This window comes from Staurois parvus, unplaced genomic scaffold (genome assembly GCF_062004578.1).
Source record: "Staurois parvus isolate SC_StPar_1 unplaced genomic scaffold, SC_StPar_1.0 ptg000534l, whole genome shotgun sequence".
Classification (NCBI taxonomy): Eukaryota; Metazoa; Chordata; class Amphibia; order Anura; family Ranidae; genus Staurois; species Staurois parvus.
Genome location: NW_028318330.1, coordinates 683,225 through 703,320, shown reverse-complemented (window position 1 = coordinate 703,320; position 20,096 = coordinate 683,225). Strand labels below are relative to the sequence as shown.

General features: G+C 46.2%; 1 protein-coding gene across 1 annotated transcript in view; it reads left to right on the top strand.

Moving 5' to 3' along the window:
• Positions 1 to 3,043: 3,043 nt before the first annotated feature.
• LOC149451523 (uncharacterized) overlaps positions 3,044 to 20,096 on the top strand; it is a 44,627-nt gene continuing 27,574 nt past the window's right edge. Inside the window, exons 1-5 of the mRNA XM_089690576.1 lie at positions 3,044 to 5,668; positions 5,864 to 5,998; positions 6,085 to 6,208; positions 8,383 to 9,457; positions 11,646 to 11,718. Of these exons, the coding sequence (XP_089546702.1) occupies positions 5,573 to 5,668; positions 5,864 to 5,998; positions 6,085 to 6,208; positions 8,383 to 9,457; positions 11,646 to 11,718 (1,503 nt within the window). The 5' untranslated portion in view covers positions 3,044 to 5,572. The remainder of the gene's footprint in view (positions 5,669 to 5,863; positions 5,999 to 6,084; positions 6,209 to 8,382; positions 9,458 to 11,645; positions 11,719 to 20,096) is intronic.

Sequence of the window (20,096 nt, the reverse complement as noted above, 5' to 3'; positions counted from 1 at the left end):
TCCTCGCCCCCCTTTTACTTGGTTGAGTGGAGCTAGCTGTGGTGGTGGGGTCCCTGGGTTGCTCCTTCACCAGGGCCCTCTGAAGTTTTCCGCCGGTTTTTGGCGCTTAGCTTCAGGCTTCCTGGGGCTTGGACAGACTCTCCTGACATGTCCGGTCCCTCCACAATTAAAGCAGGTCATTTGAATGGTGGGACTAGTTGCTTGCGTTGGGGCAACTCCTGACAGGTTTTCAGAAACTGCTCTCGTCTCTCTTGCTAAACCCGACGGTCCCGCCATTAGTAAGGTCACCATCTCCATTAATTGGGACACCTGAGTCTTAAGGAGTTCAACTTCAGGGGTGTCACCTCCCACATTGACTACCCGGACCCCTACAACAGAGTCTGACTGTCTCTCTTTGTCATCCAACATGGCTTCCTCCTCTCTCACAGTCCGGATCAAGTCTGGATAGTTCAGGAGGCCACCATCTCGCCGAGTTCGTAATAGAATGGCAATAGGGTCTAGGGGCCTGGCTCCCCGTAGGACTTGTTGCGCCCGAACCTCATCTACTCTTTCAGGGCCTATTCCCCTTTTTAGCAGAATTTGGTGTATTATCTTGTCTAGACGTCCCATGTAACTGGAGAGTTTCTCCCCTTCATTTTGGTAGGTATGCTCTAGCTGATAGATGAGGTCTGAAGCCTTCTCAGTGCGCCCAAATACATCTTGTAAAATATCTAGATAGCCCTGAGCAGTGCAATCCTGTTTGCTAAGTTTTAGGTTGCGAATGACCTCCAATGCAGGGCCCCTTAGGCTCTCCGTAATCCTCTGTTTCTTGTGGGCCTCAGGAATGTCCCATTCACTTAGTGCTTGCATGGCTTGGTCTAGCCACTCTTCAAAGCCATCCTCCCCGGTAGGTATTGGTTGTCTACCCGAGAAGAATCTGAGCTTCCGATACATCCCTGTGTATGGAGAGGGGTCTTTGCGGCATTTTAACATGAAGTCCCCCAATGCAGTGAGGAATTCCGGGCCTATGGTGGCTAAAGGTGTCTGGGACAGGGATTCTTCCCTCTCAGGTTTTGCACAACTAGGCCCTGGGGTGTTCAACTGAAGTAACTGGAGCCTTGTCCCATCCTCTATTTGGATATTGGCTCCTTGGAAACTGTCAGGGATCCCCTTCCTCCACTCTAGCAGGGCATATGCCAGGGTGGTGTCTGAGGCGGGTATCACATCTATCACACACGTTTTCTTCCCCTCTGTGGGTAGTGCATTCACTATCTTGGTAATCTGTTCTTTGGTCCCCATTTCTCTGGGGAACTCGACCACTACACTCCGTTCTGGGCAAGCATTTTCCCTGCTGCACCACTTGGTCGCAGCTGCGACGTCCATCTTAGGAGTTGGTATAGGGCACTGCTTGAGTGGTTGTTGGGTGATTGAGCAGCAAGTAATCCCGGACGAGCCCCCACATGTAGCGATACCCCCGAAGGGGCTGCTTAAGTTTGTTCACTCCGCCACTCTTCCTCTCAACCCCAAGAACTGTCTCAGCCCACACTGGCACACCTGGCAATAGTGTAAGTGCAAGGACCAATGAAAAGCACACACTTTATAATAAAACACAGAGATCAGCTTTACTGTAGACCTCTATGGGAAGTAATAAACATTAACAACCAGTATATGTTAGGAGAATCAAGAGAACAACAAATACTGTGACGGAAAGCAATATAACTCACTTTTACACTTGGGCTGCTTTCAGGGGATTCCAACCATGAATAACCCCAAGAGCAGAGGCAAACACCTAAATGGCAACCTCAAAGTGGATTTAACTCCTCTTCATAAATTTGGCCCCATGATGTCCAAGCAGGAGGAGAGCAGAAGAATGACTCTCTGTTGTGTCAGACTTCTCCCTTCTAAACCCCGACACCATGACCCCAATAGGAAAACACTGTACCCAACTGATGCTTAATAGCTACTTTCAAGGTAAAGCTATTCCCTCACACACCATGCAATATAGAGGCCTGACTACGCATGCGCGTGCCCGTATGGCACCAGTAACTTCAGTCTCTTTGTAACTGGATGAATGTTGGGATCTTCAGCTAGCCACTTTCGTTGGTGCACTTAAACTCCTTAAACACTTAAAGTGTAATTGTAATCCTGTGGCAGTATTTGTATAGCAAAGTGAACACGGTGTCTGTTCAGCACGGCCATCTACACAACCCAGTGCCTGGTGAATATGAGCAAGGTATGATGTCTCTGTATGTGTGCAATGTTCCTGTCATCTGACAGTGGGAGAAATCCCTCTCACCAGATCCTGTGACAAAGGCCCAAACGATCGTCCTGGAAATGACAGGTTCCTCTGGTCACCTCACGATGAGCACTTCACACTGTCAGTGTAGGCACTGTACTGTAGACCACTTCTCTCAGTTTGGATGTTCCTTTGTCTGATCCAGATCACCAAGCATGCAGTGCACTGCCCATCAGCACTTCTTTGCCAGGTCCAATCTCTCTCCTGCCACATGCAATCTCCCTCTCCCTCAGGAGAAAGCCCCCAGATGGCCCCTTCACTCTGCTCTCCCTAAGCATGATGGCTTTCGTGGTTCTTTTTTAATTCTATCTCCATATTAGCCTATGAGGCCGTTTCTGTTCAAAACTCCATCGTCCACAATGCTTTGCAGCTGCACTTCCTGCTTGAAAGAGTCCTTGACATTGGCTCCTTTAATGGCTCTCATAATTGGCTCTCTCTCTCTTACAGTCTGAGAGGAGAAAGGGGGGGCTGAAATCCCTCACTGCTTTGTCTGTGTCAGGGCAAGTGTCAGGTTACACAGGAGAGGCCAGTCAGCAGATCACAGCCATGAAACAGGATTAATCTCTCCTGCTACACACTTACTGGGGATTGTTTTCCAAAGACATGTAGTGGAATACATTTTGGCCTAAATTTACAAAGAAATGTGATTTGATCAGATATTTTTAATAACAGAAAGTAGAAAATATTGTTTTTTTTTTTTTATTTTGGTCTTTTTCATTTATATGTAGTACTACCCCCTCAAGAGTCGCTGAGTATTTTGGGTTCCCTGTTCACTTCTGAGCCCTGGCTGGAGCACAACCCCTGCTGACACCATTGTAATACCTTGGTCAGGTGTTCCCCCCGGCTATAACACACAATAATCACATAGCATTGAATGAATAGTAAATCAGTCTGTATTAGAGTCAGATTAGCAGCAATATACACACAAAGAATCGATGACTGATGTGAGAAACTATGAACTGTTCAGGAGAAATAAACAACATATTACAGCACAATACCACGTTAAATAGACCAAATTGTCCTCCAGGACTCAGAGATTTTTATTGTTTCTCTCCTACCCAGAGAACTTTCCCCAAACAGGCAGAAAAGGGGAGATTAGGAATGTTAGGCTCGCTCCCTTGTGGGCTCCCAGTAAACAGAGCCAGTGCTTAACTCTCTGAGGGTTTCAACAAGCAGAAAGTTCCATATAAGCCCCATCACCCAATGCAGGAAAGACTCTTCTGCTGGCTTTGGTGGAGCTCTTTACGTTGGTGCACAGTGGAGGGGTCATCCCTTTTCTTCATGAGAAAATGTCCCTTCCCTGGTGATGAGGACACAGCAAGCAGAGTTCCCCTTCAATAAAGGCAGCAATCTAGGAGTTTACTTGGGTATGGTGGTTACTCAAACTGAGGAGGGTGAGAGCAGACTTCAGCAGAAGTATGTCCCTTTAGTGTGAGACTTGGCTGGTGGAACTTTGTGTAGAACAGGCCGGAGGTAATATGATTTTACCTTTTTCCAGTTCCTACCAATCAGGCAACAGAATCTATTAGGGCTGATATACTGTGTGTGATACTTCAATGGGCTTCTGGTGTAGATAGGCCGCAGCACTGATTGGGCTACAGAGACTGTGTCTCTATGTGGCAGTCTGCAGTGTAAGAATCCTGGACTTAGTAACCGGCAACAACAACTATGGAACCTGTATCACATGGTGGTGTGGTGTGGGTTAGGAACTCTCTCACCAGTCCTTCAAAGTAGTGGTGTGAAATGATGTCCTTGTTGCTGGGGGGCCCCTTTTCTGGCTGTCTTCCCATAGAGATAGTGGTGCCAATGCAGATGACTCGATCCACCTACATGCAGGATTGACTATCCTGCCTCTCAGTACGATCAACAATCTGGAAATTCCCTTCTCCATTCTCTGATTCAGTCTGATCCAGCCTGAGGCCTCCTGGATCGGCACTCTGTTCTCACACGCACCCTGCCTCTCTTCTCCTCTCCTCCTGGGCTTTTCTCCTTTTATACGCTCCAGCCCCTTTACTTACTGACTTGGGATCTGTAGTTCTATGTCAGCTGAACTGAATGAAGAAATCCTGCTTGCAGCATACAAGTCCCAGCATTCTCAGCGTTGCTGTACAATTTCCTGTGTCAGCTGAACTGCAGAGCACAGCCATCTTGTGGCCATTTAACAATCTGCAATTAGTAACAATGCAGTGTGTTACATACATACAAAACCCCCCAGTGGTGATCAAATACCACCAAAAGAAAGCTTCATTTGTGTGGAAAAATTATATAAATTTAATTTGGGTTCAGTGTTGCAAGACCGAGCAATTTGCCATTAAAGTAGTGCAGTGCTGAACAGCAAAAAATAACCTGGTCATAAAGAGGTAATACCTTCTGGAGGTCAAGTGGTTAAAGTGTGTGTTAGGTTCTTTACTGTTAGAGCAGTAAGGATGTGGAACTCCCTTCCACAGTTGGTGTGTCAGCGGGGAGTGTAGATACATTCACAAACCTTTTAGATGTGTTTCTTAGGGAACACAATGTAAAGGGATATGGAAGAGGATGGTGCCATAGACACGCAGATACACACAATGCGGCTGAACTGGAGGGACGAGTGTCTTTAGTCAACCTTACTGACTATGTAACCTTTTATCATTCCTTGTCTACAGATATAAAACTCATCAAAACCAGTTCAGAGACAAAACAAACCCAACAGAGAAAAGGGGATTTCTGATCCGGCAGACCAAGAGAGTTCTGGGGTCTAAATACTAAACAGTCTAAAGTAAACGTGTTCCCGTGGGGGGCGGTAGTTTTTAAGGTATAACTAAAGGTAAAACTTTTTTCTTTTTAGGTTTGGATTAGAGAGGAATTAGAGCATCTGTCAGTTTTTATAGCGGTGTGTGCCCCCATTTGTCCCGGTGACCATTATAACCAATGAAAGAGAGTCCCAAATTTTGGGTTGACATCAGAACACTAATAGAGGGTAAATCCTCCAATGGGGAAATTAGTTCTGGTGACACCCCAGAATTCCCTCACTTTGGGGGGATTTCCTCTCACTTCTTGTTTTGACTTAGAGACAGGAAGTGAAGGGAAATCTCCCAATGGGACACAGATGGCAAAAACACCTGACAGAGGTTATAACCCTCCATTACTCTATCCAAAATGAAACAAGTGGTTTGTCTTTAGTTACACTTTAAATGTCCAGCAACCCTCCTATTCCCCCCTCACATCCACATCCTATTATTGTGTGACCAATACCATCCAAATCATTCTTACTTTCATTTCCCAAAGTTATCCGTCTACAAGGAGACCTGTATAGATCACATGATGGCACCAATGAGGATGGAGGAGGACCGGAGTCACATGACTGAGAAGATACTAAACCTCACCCTGGAGATCATCTACCTGCTGACCGGAGAGGTGAGGAGGATTCTGGGAGGTCACATGACATCACTCTTATCTCTATTAATAAAACACAGACCTGACCGGAGAGGTGAGGAGGATTCTGGGAGGTCACATGACATCACTCTCATCTCTAGTACTAAAACACAGACCTGACCGGAGAGGTGAGGAGGATTCTGGGAGTCTAACATGATATTCCTATTGGTTCCTCAGAGATTTCCTCTTCTGAAGTCAGGTGATCATATGACCATCACAGTGCCTCCATGTGACTCCCTAAACCCTGAGAGACACAACATGCAGAAGATTCTAGAAGTCACCAAGAAGATGATGGAGCTGCTGACAGGAGAGGTGAGCGGTGCCGGGAATTCTGGGACATTCTCCAGTAACAGACAAGGGATGTGTCTGGATGGTGACTGTATCATTGTGTGTGTCAGGTTCCTATAAGGTGTCAGGGTGTCACTGTCTATTTCTCCATGGAGGAGTGGGAGTATTTAGAAGGACACAAGGATCTCTACAAGGACGTCATGATGGACAATCAGCCGCCCCTCACATCACCGGGTAAGAGGAGACTTTATTGTAAAGGAGAGAGCAGTACGGAGGATCCACCTAGATCCCCCATCATCTGATAAACACATAGAAACAATGGATTCAGTCAGTGTGTGTGTTTCCTACAGATGGATCCAGTCATGGGAACCCACCAGAGAGATGTCCCCGTCCTCTGTATTCCCGGGATTCCACACAGGAAGGTCACACCATCCCTCACCATCATCAGGTAGATGATGACAATTATTGGTAGTTGTGATTTATACACAGCATGTTTGTTACAATGAATGTTTTATTATATCTTTCAGAGTGGAATCCTCGGGGATGAGAATATTGATGTTAAAGAAGAGTATAAAGAGGAGGATGAGGAGTATGGAGTGATGGAGGAGTTTTCAGAAGGACACAAGGATATGATGGAGCCACCTAATACCAGGAACCCACCAGAGAGATGTCCCCGTCCTCTGTATTCCCGGGATTCCACACAGGAAGGTCACACCATCCCTCATCATTGCAAGGTTGGTGGGATGGAACATCTAGAACATGGACTAGTGGAGACAATGGATTTTGTGTGTGATGTCACAATCATAAATCTTACATTTTACAGATAATATTTTCTCTCATTTCCTTGATTTAGAGTGGAGATCCAATCGATATAGAATTTGAGGTGAAAGCAGAAGAAGAAGAGGCGTATGTGAGGGATGATCAGCAGTCTATGGAGGAGGATGGAATAACGGGGACATTTATAGAGGAGGACACTCCTACAGAGATCAGCACAGGTGGGTCATGAACACCAAATCCATTCCTCCACCCATACTGCTCACTGATTGGTCCAGAGTAGGGCGGGGACTGGGTGATATCAGCCTGTAATCCCCTGGTCACTTTCCTGAGCTGTGTTCCCCGTCCTGTATTCCTGGATTTCTCTCGGATAATCTTCCTTCTCTGTGCTGCAGACACAATTTATGTGTCTAGACTGGATTTATGGAGGTTCTGGGGTTCAGCTGGCAGCAAAGTGTTGATGTTCACAATAGGTGTTGATTGACCTGTTGATTGATGTGATTTGGGTCTTCTACCCCTTATCATGGGGCTAACAGGATCTCTGATAGAACATTTCTCCCAGGGTTCCTTGCTCTGTGGTCTGCTGGCTGTGCCGGGTGGAGGGATATGTCTGTAGTGTCTCAGACCCAAGTCACTGAGTGCAGTCTCAGGAGATGGGAGGCAGCGGTGTGGGACCTCTGCAACTTGTCTACAGTAAACATTTAATCTTCCACTGAATACCAATATTATGAGTCCTGACCCTTACACTGTATAATTTATATTGTATATTCCATACTCCTGACCCCTGCACTATATACTCTATGTTGTACATTACATCCTCCTGACCCCTGCACTATATACTCTGTTATACATTACATACTCCTGACCCCTGCACTATATACTCTATGTTGTACATTACATACTCCTGACCCCTGCACTATATACTCTATGTTGTACATTACATACTCCTGACCCCTGCACTATATACTCTATGTAGTACATTATATACTCCTGACCCCTGCACTATATACTCTATGTTGTACATTACATACTCCTGACTAATATGGATTCTCTTTTGTTACACCCATTTCCTCCCAGCTGGACATTTTATATCGGATGATGTGATTGGAGCACAGACTTTTACATGGTGATAATAATGTGATAACATCCTCCAACTTTGGACCCTTAAACAGAAAGTGATAATGAGGGAGGAGTCAATACCCCAATGATGGTGGTCTTCAGGATCAGTCCAGTCTTCATCTTGGTTGTTCTCCCCCCATCCTCACTCTCTGACCTCTGGTGGGGCTCAGCCCCGCTGTTCTTCATGACTAAATCATGGACTAAATAAGGAAGTGCAGTACTTCTTGTGTTGGGAAGATGGCGATGAGTGATAGAGGGGGTGGGGACCCTCGTCCTATAATCCCCTCATCACTGTCCCTCCTATAAAAGACAGTTCTGGTTGTTTCCTCACTCTCTGACTAAGGTCCATGAATAAAGAAATGACCTGGTAGGAGATCAGAGGAGCCATTTCCTAGTTCCCTTGAGGGTGGAATTGTAAGCTCCTCAGAGACCAAGCTGCCTAATGTGGGTGGAGTCCTGGTTTGGGGGAACCAATCAGCTCCTGTCTAGTAATCCTCTTTGTCTTTGTATTTTAGTCCATGGCCGGGAGATGAGGAAAACCTCCGAGGATTGTCTCACTTTGTCTCCAGACTGGAAAGTAGAAGATGAGGACATCACACAGTATAGTCCAGGAGAAAACCCGGCTCCCTCCAATGTCCATCCGGCACCACCCAGTGTAGATGGACCATCGGATTCCTCGTATCCTGAGGAACCTCAGACTGTGCGGGACCAGGCCGGCCTTCCAACAGGGAAGAGGTTCTTCTGTACTGAGTGCGGAAAGAGGTTCTGTTCTACATACAATCTTAATGTGCATAAAAGATCTCACACAGGGGAGAAATTGTATTCCTGTTCTGAGTGTGGGAAATGTTTTTCACAGAAGTCCAGTCTTTACAGACATCAGAGATCTCACACAGGGGAGAAGCCGTATTCCTGTCCTGAGTGTGGGAAATGTTTTTCACAGAAGTCCGGTCTTTACACACATCAAAGGTCTCACTCGGGTGAGAAGCCATATTCCTGTCCTGAGTGCGGGAAATGTTTTTCAGTGAAGTTCAATCTTTACACACATCAGAGATCTCACACAGGGGAGAAGCCGTATTCCTGTCCTCAGTGCAGGAAATGCTTTTCATTGAAGTCCTATCTTCATAAACATCAGAGATCTCACATGGGGGAGAAGTCGTATTCCTGTTCTGAGTGCGGGAAATGTTTTTCAGTGAAGTTCAATCTTTACACACATCAGAGATCTCACACAGGGGAGAAGTCGTATTCCTGTCCTGAGTGCGGGAAATGCTTTTCAGAGAAGTCCATTCTTCATAAACATCAGAGATCTCACATGGGGGAGAAGTCGTATTCCTGTTCTGAGTGTGGGAAATGTTTTTCAGATAAGTCCCATCTTTCCAGGCATCAGAGATCTCACACAGGGGAGAAGCCGTATTCCTGTCCTGAGTGCGGGAAATGTTTTTCAGTGAAGTTCAATCTTCATAAACATCAGAGATCTCACACGGGGGAGAAGTCGTATTCCTGTTCTGAGTGCGGGAAATGCTTTTCACAGAAGTCCTATCTTCATAAACATCAGAGATCTCACACGGGGGAGAAGCCGTACTCTTGTTCCTAGTGCTGGAAATATTTTTCAGTGAAGTCCCATCTTTACATACATCAGAGATCTCACACAGGGGAGAAGCCACTTTCCTGTCCTGAGTGAGGGAAATGTTCCTCACTGAAGTCCTGTCTTCCTGTACATCAGGGGTCCCACACAACCCTGGAGGTGTATTAGTGCCTTGAGTGCGGGAAATGTCTTCTAGATGAATGTTGCTGGACATCCCAGCTCTCATGTGGGGAAGAAGCACACCCTGATATACACCTCAGATATACTCCATGGCTGATCTTCATCATGAAAGAAACAGTCCATAAGGAGATCAGAGGTCCCCAAAGACATGGATGAAGTGTGGGACCGGGTTGGGCATTGATGGCAGGAGAAGAATAAAAATGGAGTCCTGACCTAGAGCACTGAATACAGATGATGGTTTTCCTTTTTACTATTTCCATATTTTTATTTACTATTTCCATATGTTTGGAATTTAATATTTTATGTTTTAATTGGCTCTGAATATTACGTTTTGTTAATTGTCTTTTCTATACACACTCTTCATTTTTTATATTTGTAATAATAAAGTATATATTTATCAGACATGTTTATATTATAATGACTCTGTAATCCAATTGTTGTTATGACATTATGGCACTTGTAGTCCTCCAGGTGAATGGCAATACGCTATATCTAGTTTGATGACATCATGTTGTTATGTATACATTGTATATTATAATCCCAGTTGGCACACTCCCTATAATTGGCAGAGTATTATTATTCATTATTTTATATATACATTCATTTTTCCATATCATTTTAGGGGTCTACAACAAAATGGAGAGCGTCTCCTGTATTATCCCTATAATTAATATTGTTATCCTTCAATAAAATGGCGGCCGTTATGTATAGTCATTTATTTCTTTAGCCGCTTTTATTTTTGTCCTTTATTTCTCATCCTATTGTTCAGCATTTATTATTCATTCCTTTGTATTGCATTCCCTGGTGGGCTGAGTGGTTTTCCCTAAGCGGTTCCGTTTTGTCCGGCTGCCTTGCAGGACTTCCACAAAATGGCGCCTGCGTTGCGCGGGAGCTATAAATAGCGGACATCGTCCGCGGCAAGGCTATCCCTTCGATAATGTGCTGTGACACGAAACGCGTCAGTGAGGAGCCTTGCCGTGCTGACGTCACGTCGCTGAGGCCGCATGTTGGTCCGGCGGCCATCTTTATCACTGCATATGTAAGTTTGATTTTTTGGCATCAATATTTGGATTCTTTGCCCATATCTATTACAGAGTTCCTACACTATAATATCCATGTGTGGTGGCTGATTACTGAGCCGTGGAAGGTGGAAGAGTAACATCTGACAGTATCCGTGTACCTTGGCTGGATTGGATATTAAGGAGCAGTTCCTCCCCCACTCCCTGTAATGGATTGGTCCATTAGTGATGTCTGGAGTGTGCCCCCTGCTGTGTGTGTGCCAGTGGGGCCCCCTTCTGCCCCTGACCACATCCATGATGACCACCAGGGTCCTGTTTGGAGGGTATTGTTACATGCGGTAAGAGCAAGAACATACCAATCTATCACCATCTGAAGTCACGAGCACTGGAGCAAGGGTGGACTGACAACTCATGGGGCCCCCGGGCAATAGGGGATCATGGGGCCCCTGTATCCTTGCCCAAACTCAAAAAAGCCTATGAAAAAGGTACCAGGGGCATCTCATGGGGCCCCCTACTGACCCCGGGCCCTCAGGCAGTGCCCGAGTTTCCAAATGGTCAGTCCGCCCCTGCACTGGAGTTATTTCCAATATTCCTGCTTCCCAGTCACCAGAATCACTATTATACTTGAAGTGTTATAACGATCACCATCTCGATTCTCATCCAGTCACGAGTTTACTGGAATATGGATTCATCAGCACGTTTTTGCACTTTATGCACTTTATTTATTTATGTTTACACTTATACATTTTAGTGGAATATTTATGGATTTATTTGTGCTTATTTTGGTTTTAATCCATTCACCATATTTCTTGTCACTGGATTTTCTCCAGTTATTCATTGTTTTCACCAGATCCTTTGTATTAGCGCTGCATACCTATTGACCATTTAGCAGAGGATTTCGGGGTTCTGTCCTTTTATGCCAGCAGCTCATTTGTGTGTTTTGTGCGCTCACCTATACTCTATTGATTACATCGGAACATGTTGTTTCCTTTCCAAGTCGGCAGATCTTCCACAAAACTGTTCCACACACAGATGGAATCCGTGACGACAACAAACTCCTTGATATTATGGTCTGTAGCAATGTGAACAGTTCTGTATACAGCTGGGAATTCCAGCACTTGGCTGCTCTTGGCACCAATACTGCCCCCTACTGATACATTTGGGAATTGTCCTGTCCGGGTGATTCCAATGCCGGCTACTCATTGTCTTTCCTGGTCTATGGGGGTGTGATAAGCACAGCCATCAATATATACACATGGCAGTAATGGACAGTAGTCCTCGTCATCGGCCTTGTAAGGGGAAGATCATTGTTCTTCTAAGAAGTCATCTAATGGCTCTTCTGTATGAGAAGGAGCTGAACAATCCTGGAGTTGGCCGGACCTCGGGATACAACTCTTTATTTCCTTTATATGGGACTTGTAATGGCCATCCTTGTGAGGATGATGTCCAGGCAGGGATTCTGCTGGGTGATAAATTACCATCTCGGATTTGTCACTTTGTAAATATTGCAGAGGTTGATGTTCAGTTATATTATTATTTCCTCACCCTGAATGTAACTTTTACAGTTTTGAAGGGCCCAGACTGGGGCTAGTAATGCTTTCTCACAGTCATTGGATGTGATGTGTACAGGTGACAGGGAATTACTGGCATAGGCAATGATTGGTTCAGATTGTCTTGTATTTGATCCAGTACAGCATTGATACTGAGGTTTGTGAATCCAGTTCCCAGATAGAAGGGTTTTCCTCCTTCTGGATAAGCCAGGCACGGGGCTTGGGTGAGTTTCCTTGTCAGCTCATTCATGGCTCGCTCCTGAGCCCCCCCCATGTCCATGGTATATTCTTCTTTAGTAATGTCAATAAAGGTTTCCTGATTTCTGCCTAGTCATCAATAAACGTAGGTGAGTAATTCATCACACCCACAAATGATCTCACGTCACTGATGTTGGGGGGTGTTTTACACTTCATCACATCTGTCACGGAGTGCCTGCTCCTCTCCTGTCACCCCCCCCCCCCCCGGTGCCTGTGTCTCCCCTGTGTCCCCTCACCCTCTTCTCATCCTGTCGCAGACTTTGATGTTAGGCTGCATAGGATGAGAAGTGGCACCTCTCCCCCCCACCTCTTGTCACCTCTTCACATCCTGATGTACCCTTTAAAGAAAGGCTGCGCAGGATGGGGGGAAAGTGACCACCCGCCGGGGGTTCCAGCGCGGTACCGCCGACCTGTCTCCACATGCCCCCCGGTGGGCGCAGCATGGGCACGAGGCTTCCCGAGCTCTGCACCCACCGGAGACAAATGTTGCGCTCCCGAAAGTGCGGCCAGAGTAAGGGGCGTGCCTCATTGCCCCAGCAACCCGACGCTGGACCGGCCGTTGCCAGAGCAACCAGGAAGTGTCTTGCGCTCGCTTAAAAAGGCCGGCGCAGGACCCAGGTGGGTGTGTGTTCGTCCCCCACTCGGGACAGGGTGCTGTGAGGGGTCTGAGCTGTGGCCAGACCCCCACAGCCGGTACCCACTGCAAATCTGCCTAATACTCTTGGTCGGAAGTACCTGCTGCCACTCTGCATACTACGCTGGATCAGGACTATTACCCGCTGGCACTCTGCCTAATACTCTGGATGGGAGTACCCGATGCTGCTCTGCATACTACGCTGGGTCAGGACTATTACCCGCTGCTGCTCTGCCTAATACTCTGGGTTGGGAGTACCCGCTGCTGCTCTGCATACTACGCTGGGTCAGGACTATTACCCGCTGGCACTCTGCCTAATACTCCAGGTCGGGAGTACCCGCTGCCACTCTGCATACTACGCTGGGTCCGGACTATTACCCACTGGTACTCTGCCTAATACTCTGGGTTGGGAGTACCTGCTGCTGCTCTGCATACTACGCTGGGTCAGGACTATTACCCACTGGTACTCTGCATACTACGCTGGGTCAGGACTATTACCCACTGGCACTCTGCATACTACGCTGGGTCAGGACTATTACCCACTGGCACTCTGCATACTACGCTGGGTCAGGACTATTACCCGCTGCTGCTCTGCTTAATACTCCAGATCGGGATTACCCGCTGCTGCTCTGCATACTACGCTGGGTCAGGACTATTACCCGCTGCTGCTCTACCTAATACTCCAGGTCGGGAGTACCCGCTGCCACTCTGCATACTACGCTGGGTCAGGACTATTACCCACTGGTACTCTGCCTAATACTCTGGGTTGGGAGTACCTGCTGCTGCTCTGCCTAATACTCTGGGTTGGGAGTACCCGCTGCTGCTCTGCATACTATGCTGGGTCAGGACTATTACCCGCTGGCACTCTGCCTAATACTCTGGGTTGGGAGTACCCGCTGCTGCTCTGCCTAATACTCTGGGTTGGGAGTACCCGCTGCTGCTGTGTGCCAGAAATATCTGCTGTGGGCCCCACAATACGCTGCCTAATACTCTGGGGCCAGGATTACCCGTTGCTGCTGTGTGTCAGAACTACCTGCTTTGTGGATTACCTGCCATGTACTGAGGGTTGTCATTGCCTGTTGATGACCGCTGGGAGCCAGAAAGAACCCCTGCCAGAACTGTGAGTGTCCATACCCCTGTTTCCCCTGCCTGGACTGTCCGTGAACTCCCCCCCCCTTATTTCTCCCTACCAGGACTGTCCGAGAGCCCCTCCATTACCCTCCCTAGACGCTGAGTTTCCACTGATCGCTGTTGTACCTAGAGGGCTGTGTGAGGGCTGTGCTGAGGTCAGACCCCACAGCCAAAACCCTGCTGAGTCCCCGTGAGCCTGATGTTGTCCCTAGAGAGCTGTGTGTGGGTTGTGCTGATGTCAGACCCCACAGCCAAGATCCCGCTGAGTCCCCGTGAGCCTGATGTTGTCCCTAGAGAGCTGTGTTAGGGCTGTGCTGAGGTCAGACCCCACAGCCAAGACCCCGCTGAGTCCCCATGAGCCTGATGTTGTCCCTAGAGGGCTGTGTGAGGGCTGTGCTGAGGTCAGACCCCACAGCCAAGACCCCTCTGAGTCCCCGTGAGCCTGATGTTGTCCCTAGAGAGCTGTGTGGGGGCTGTGCTGTGGCCAGACCCCACAGCCAAGATCCCACTGAGTCCCCATGAGCCTGCTGTTGTCCCAAGATAGCTGTGTGAGGGCTGAGCTGAGGTCAGACCCAACAGCCAAGACCCCTCTGAATCCCTGTGAGGCTGCTGTTGTCCCTAGAGACCTGTGTGGGAGCTGTGCTGAGGTCAGACTCCACAGCCAAGACACCATTAAATCCCCATGAGCCTGCTTCCGTGAGTGTCCCTAGAAGCCACCTGCTGCTGAATGTCTGCAAGCCACTTACTGTGAGTGTCCCTAGAAGCTGCATGTTGCGGAGTGCCATGAACTGCCCCTATTATGTGCCCAACTTACCCTTGCCCAAACTGTCCTTATTGTGTGCTCGGATTACCCTTGCCTGAACTGCCCCATTGCATGCCCAGATTATAGCTACCTGGACTGCCCCCCTGAGTGTTTGGGCCATCGCTACCCGAAGTGCCCTATTGTGGGCTGTATTACAATTATTTTGGGCTCCTCCCCTCTCTTCCCCTTTTTGGGTACCTGGACGCTACCTTCCTGCCCTGATTGAGTGCCTTCCATAGTTCAATAAAGCTTTGTGTGTTTACCATCCTCCGTGTCTGTCCTGTCCTGCCTACACTTCCATCACAACATCCTCCACTTTCTTCTTTTGTGGATTTCGGCCTTCAGAGGTCACTTCATGTCCAAGGAAGGTGACTTTGGTACGGCACCATTGGGCTTTCTGTAATGAGGTTGTAACACCTGCCTCTCTCAGCTGATTTAGCACGTCTCATGTTTTGGATATGCTTTTCAACAGAAGTACTTTTCAATAAAATATCATCCACATATGTTACATTTCCTCTCTCTGCAGCATCAGGCATGGCCTTATGTAAGAACCAGCAAATTCATGGCCTGAGTTTATGTAACCTAAAGGCATATGGGTCCAGGTATATTGTTCTTTATCCAAGGTGAAGGCCAGTCTGCATTGGTCTCCAGGACTTATCCTGACTGTCCAATAACCTTGGGCACAATCCAGCGCTAAATCTAAAGCCAAACCAATTATAGTGTTTTGGGGCAAAGAGATTTCATTTGGGGCTCCATTATTAATAATTATTTGGGTTTTCAATGGCTGGATATTCACCATTGGTGTAGTATTTACCAAAATTCCTGATTGTTGCATCTTATTTGAGAGACATATAAATGCATCAGGATTCTATTTGTCCTTTTTGTACCTGTATAGGTACATCATGTGGTACTAATATGTCTCCTGCATATGGCACTATCTGGGATGATTTAAGGGCTTCATGTTCATCTATAAATGTACATAGATCCCCTTTAATCTGGTCCACAATGTGGAATTTATCAGATCTGTGTGTATGGCAAAGTGATGCACTAGATCGTTGCCAATGTAAATCTGATACCGGGGCTCAGTGATTACCAGGACTAAATGATTGGCCGCTTTACCCCCAACTGAAATGGATAACATGCATTTGGCAATAATATTCTGACTTTTGGAGTCATTATCCAGATCATGGATCCAGTTATCCTGAGGGTTGGGATACCTGACTACTTTAGGATTAGACATTTGTTTTAGTAGATCTCTACTAATGTAACTATTTCCCGGTGTAAAGCCAGTTCAGCCTTTTTAGTTCTTCCCAGGTCATTGACTTTGAAGGGAAAGAACACATCCTCATTCACCTTTCCAATCCTTGCTAGGAATTGTGTATGATTACCGAACCCAGTAGAGTCAGTATCTTCTCTATGGAGGTGAATAGAACGTCCCCTTCCAGGCAGACATCTCTGACTCTTTCAGGGGACACACATATGGTGTTCTCCTCCTGTCCACATAAGGTGGAGGTAGGTGTTGCCTGTAAGAAGGAAACATCTGGAATTTGGCTGTTCCTGAAATGGACCTCAATAGAGTCCGGTCTTTCCTCCATCACGTGGCAGTTACACGGATTGTGATAGGATTGGGAGTGCTCATAATTAATTGGCACATTGACCTGTGACCATATAACCTCACTGATAAAATCAATGACAGGGTTTCATCTCTGAAGGAGATCTATAGCAATAATTAGGGGTCATAGGGCAAACCAACTAGCAGTGTGGGATGGCAGATTCTTTTATTTCCCACTATGAAATGTAGCCAAGCCGTACCTGATACCTTCATGGCTGTACCGGATACACTCACAGGTTTTGCTGGGAAACTTTTCACCTTTATATTTCCCTGAAGAGAAGTCTTGGATTTGTTGGAAATCTTTCTGAGTTCTAATAGTTGCTTGGCTCCCCGTGTCTAATAAAGCCGTGATCTTTGGTAAATGATGATGTCATTCCACTTCAATGGAATACCTTTTGTCAATGTCCTGTAATGGGCAGAGGTACCTTGGGTGAGAAGTGAAGGTGTCTTTATGCTTTGTCTCATCCGCTGACCCCCCCTTCTTCTTCACATGGAAGCTCCTTGGACGGCTTGTCACGTTTTCATTGCGGAGGATTCTGTGGGCTGTAATACAGAAACACAAACATTCTGCCCCCCCTTACCTTTTGGCATAGGACAGGTTCAATCCTTCTCAGACATACAGACACTTGGCTTCATTTGTGCTCTCTTGTTTATCGGGACATTACAGGCATTATCATTGTTCGATGCTTTAACCTGTTCATTCCTGCTTCCTACTGAGGACGATTTTCCGCAGGATTGGGATTCCCTAAAAAAGGATTCTTAGTGTTAGCAGTGAAGAAATTGGTTATTTCCCCATTTGTTCTGCTAATACACTGAACTGACCTGCATCTGCTCCAGGCTTCATACAGATTACTTCTACTTTTCCAATGAACTTTTGGGTTTGGAGTTTTGGAATTGGATGTCTGGGATCTGACAGAACTTTCTGTTTCAGAACCAGATTGGACCTTTTTCTGGTTGGACCTGTAATTCCGGTAATAACCTCCCTGATTTCTCCTGTCGCTTAGTAAATTGATGCTTTTTGTCTGAGTTGTCAGTGACGGGGACCTTCTTGAAATCCAGATTGGGTTTAGACTTCTTCTGACTGAGTGGTCTGGAGCTTCAACAACTTCAGCATAACTCCTTTTTGGGGATTCAAACTTTCTGGGATCCTTTTTAATCTGAGTCTCAGCTATGTTTTCTGTGGGCTTTGTAAATCTCCTGCCCTGAGACTCTTCCCCATGCTGTAATCCAGCGTAGAGGGCGGTCCTCTCTGTCAGTAGCCAATCCAGAGTTTTTCTGGGATTGTCATCTCGGGCCAAAATCATTTCTTTTTTATTTGGCAAAGCATCATAAAACAATTGGACACATTCAGGGCTGTCATAATCAGGATCTTTTTCAGCCAGGCTGTAGACATTCTTGAGAACTGACAAAAACTCTCGGGGACTTTGATTTGGCCGACATTTTAAAGTCAAAATGTCTCTTTTATCAGCAGTAGCTGAGCGGTAGGGACCAAATTCTGCTTTTATTTCTGATACCACTTCAGACCATCTTATTACACCCGTGTCTCTGAGGAAGGTAAAGAAATTCCTGTGCTTTGGCTGAGACACCCATGGGACAAATTCAGTTTTCTGTTTGTCAGAATTCAAACTTCGGGTCATCATCGCCTCCTCGTAGGTTTCTGTGTGATCAATTATAGAAGGGATCCTTTCTTAGTAAAGAGGCCCACAGTTTCTGTTAGGAATGGTATCACTTTGGTGGTATCATACACAGGCCTCTGGGATTTTCTCTCACTTTTGGGGTGTTTATGAAGTGAGATGGGTCTTAATTTAGGAAGATAATGTTCCCTACTGGAAGGCATTTCATCCTCATCTGGGGGGTCACTGTAGTTACTCTCAGATTCTGAAGCCTCTGATTTTAATGGGATTACAATTTTAGGCCTCATAGAATGGTCTGGGTGTGAGCTGCTAAAGGGTTCAATGACATTTGTAGTCTGCCAAGTAGAAGGTGTAACCCTTGTACTGCTGGCTTTTAGCTCCTGTGTCTCCGGTACCAATTGCTGATTTGCGCGGTTTTGGACATCTACCTCATGCTGGAGATGGGTATTCGCAATGCTCAGCTTTTCACATTCTCATTTCTAAAGTTGATTTTATCCCTTTACAGTCAGACAAATCCTCAGAGATCTGATCTAGACTCTTAACCACCTCCCATCCGGCCGTTGTATATAAACAGCCAGATGGTGGCAGTGTCATGTTTCACATGACTGTCATATGCCTTTAAGTGTTTTCTATATTTTTTCTCTGCTCCTCCCTTTCCTTTGGTTTAGTTAATGTTGTATAGATAGCCCTCCCCCTTTCCCAGGAATGCATTGCAGCTCTAGCCTCATGTCATGGAGCAGGAAACATTATGATCTTTTGACCTATCGAATGTTCATTGTTGTAAGATTCTCTCAGTTTATGGAATAAACTTCACAAGATCTACAAGATGTCTTATTGATTGAGTCACTGACTGTGGTATCCAGCTGAGGTTGAAGTTATAGCTATCTCATCACAACTTTAAGTTACAGAGATCACACTATCAATGCTTAGATTGGAGAGACAGAACAGGCAGTGCAGGGGCAGCTGGCTGTTTATAAACAGCCTCCCCGCCCCCTGCTTGTTCACGCTCCCTGGGAGCACGCAGCAACGCGATCCGGTGCCCGCTGTGTCCTCCAGACACAGTGGAACACCGATCGTCGTATGGGACCTCTGTGTGAGGTGCCAATCATGTGATCACTGATTGGCCAATCAGTGAGCACATGCAGAGTAGTAAGCAAGATGTCACTTCTGACATCATTGCTTACTATGTGTGAAATCTGTGAATGATCACAGAGGTCACATAGTACAGGGCTATTCACAACAGCCTTGTACCATGTGACAAGCTGTGACCAATCACAGCTCACACAGTATTTATCAATGGCTGCAAGAATGCAGCCAGAGTGAAGGAGAAATGATTGCTTTTACAGCCTTTATGGGTGTAAAATAATCAGTGTAAAAAAAAAAATCTTCATTATCCCCCACAAGTAGTACAGTGTCACCATGGTGACGCTGTAATACTAGGGTGACAGTAGGTAAAAAAAAACCATAAATAATAATTTAAAAATGTAAAAAAAAATGTTTAAAAGTTATAATTTTTGGTTATAAACTAATTTGGGTCTTTTTTTTTTACTAAAAAGGTAACGGAATCAATTTTGGCCAAGATTTATGATGAAATATTATTTGGTTTTAGTGGTTAGTAAGTCGTTTGTGAGTTTTAGGAGAGCAGTTTCTGTGGAGTGTTATGGGTGAAATCCAGACTGAAGGGGATCCAGAAGGTTATATTCAATAAGGTGGCAGCCCAGTCGGTTGTAGACTAGACGTTCAAGGAGTTTGGAGGCAAAAGGGAGTAAGGAGATGGGTCTTAGGTTGCCAAGATTGGTGAGGTCCAGTGAGGCTTTTTTAAGTATG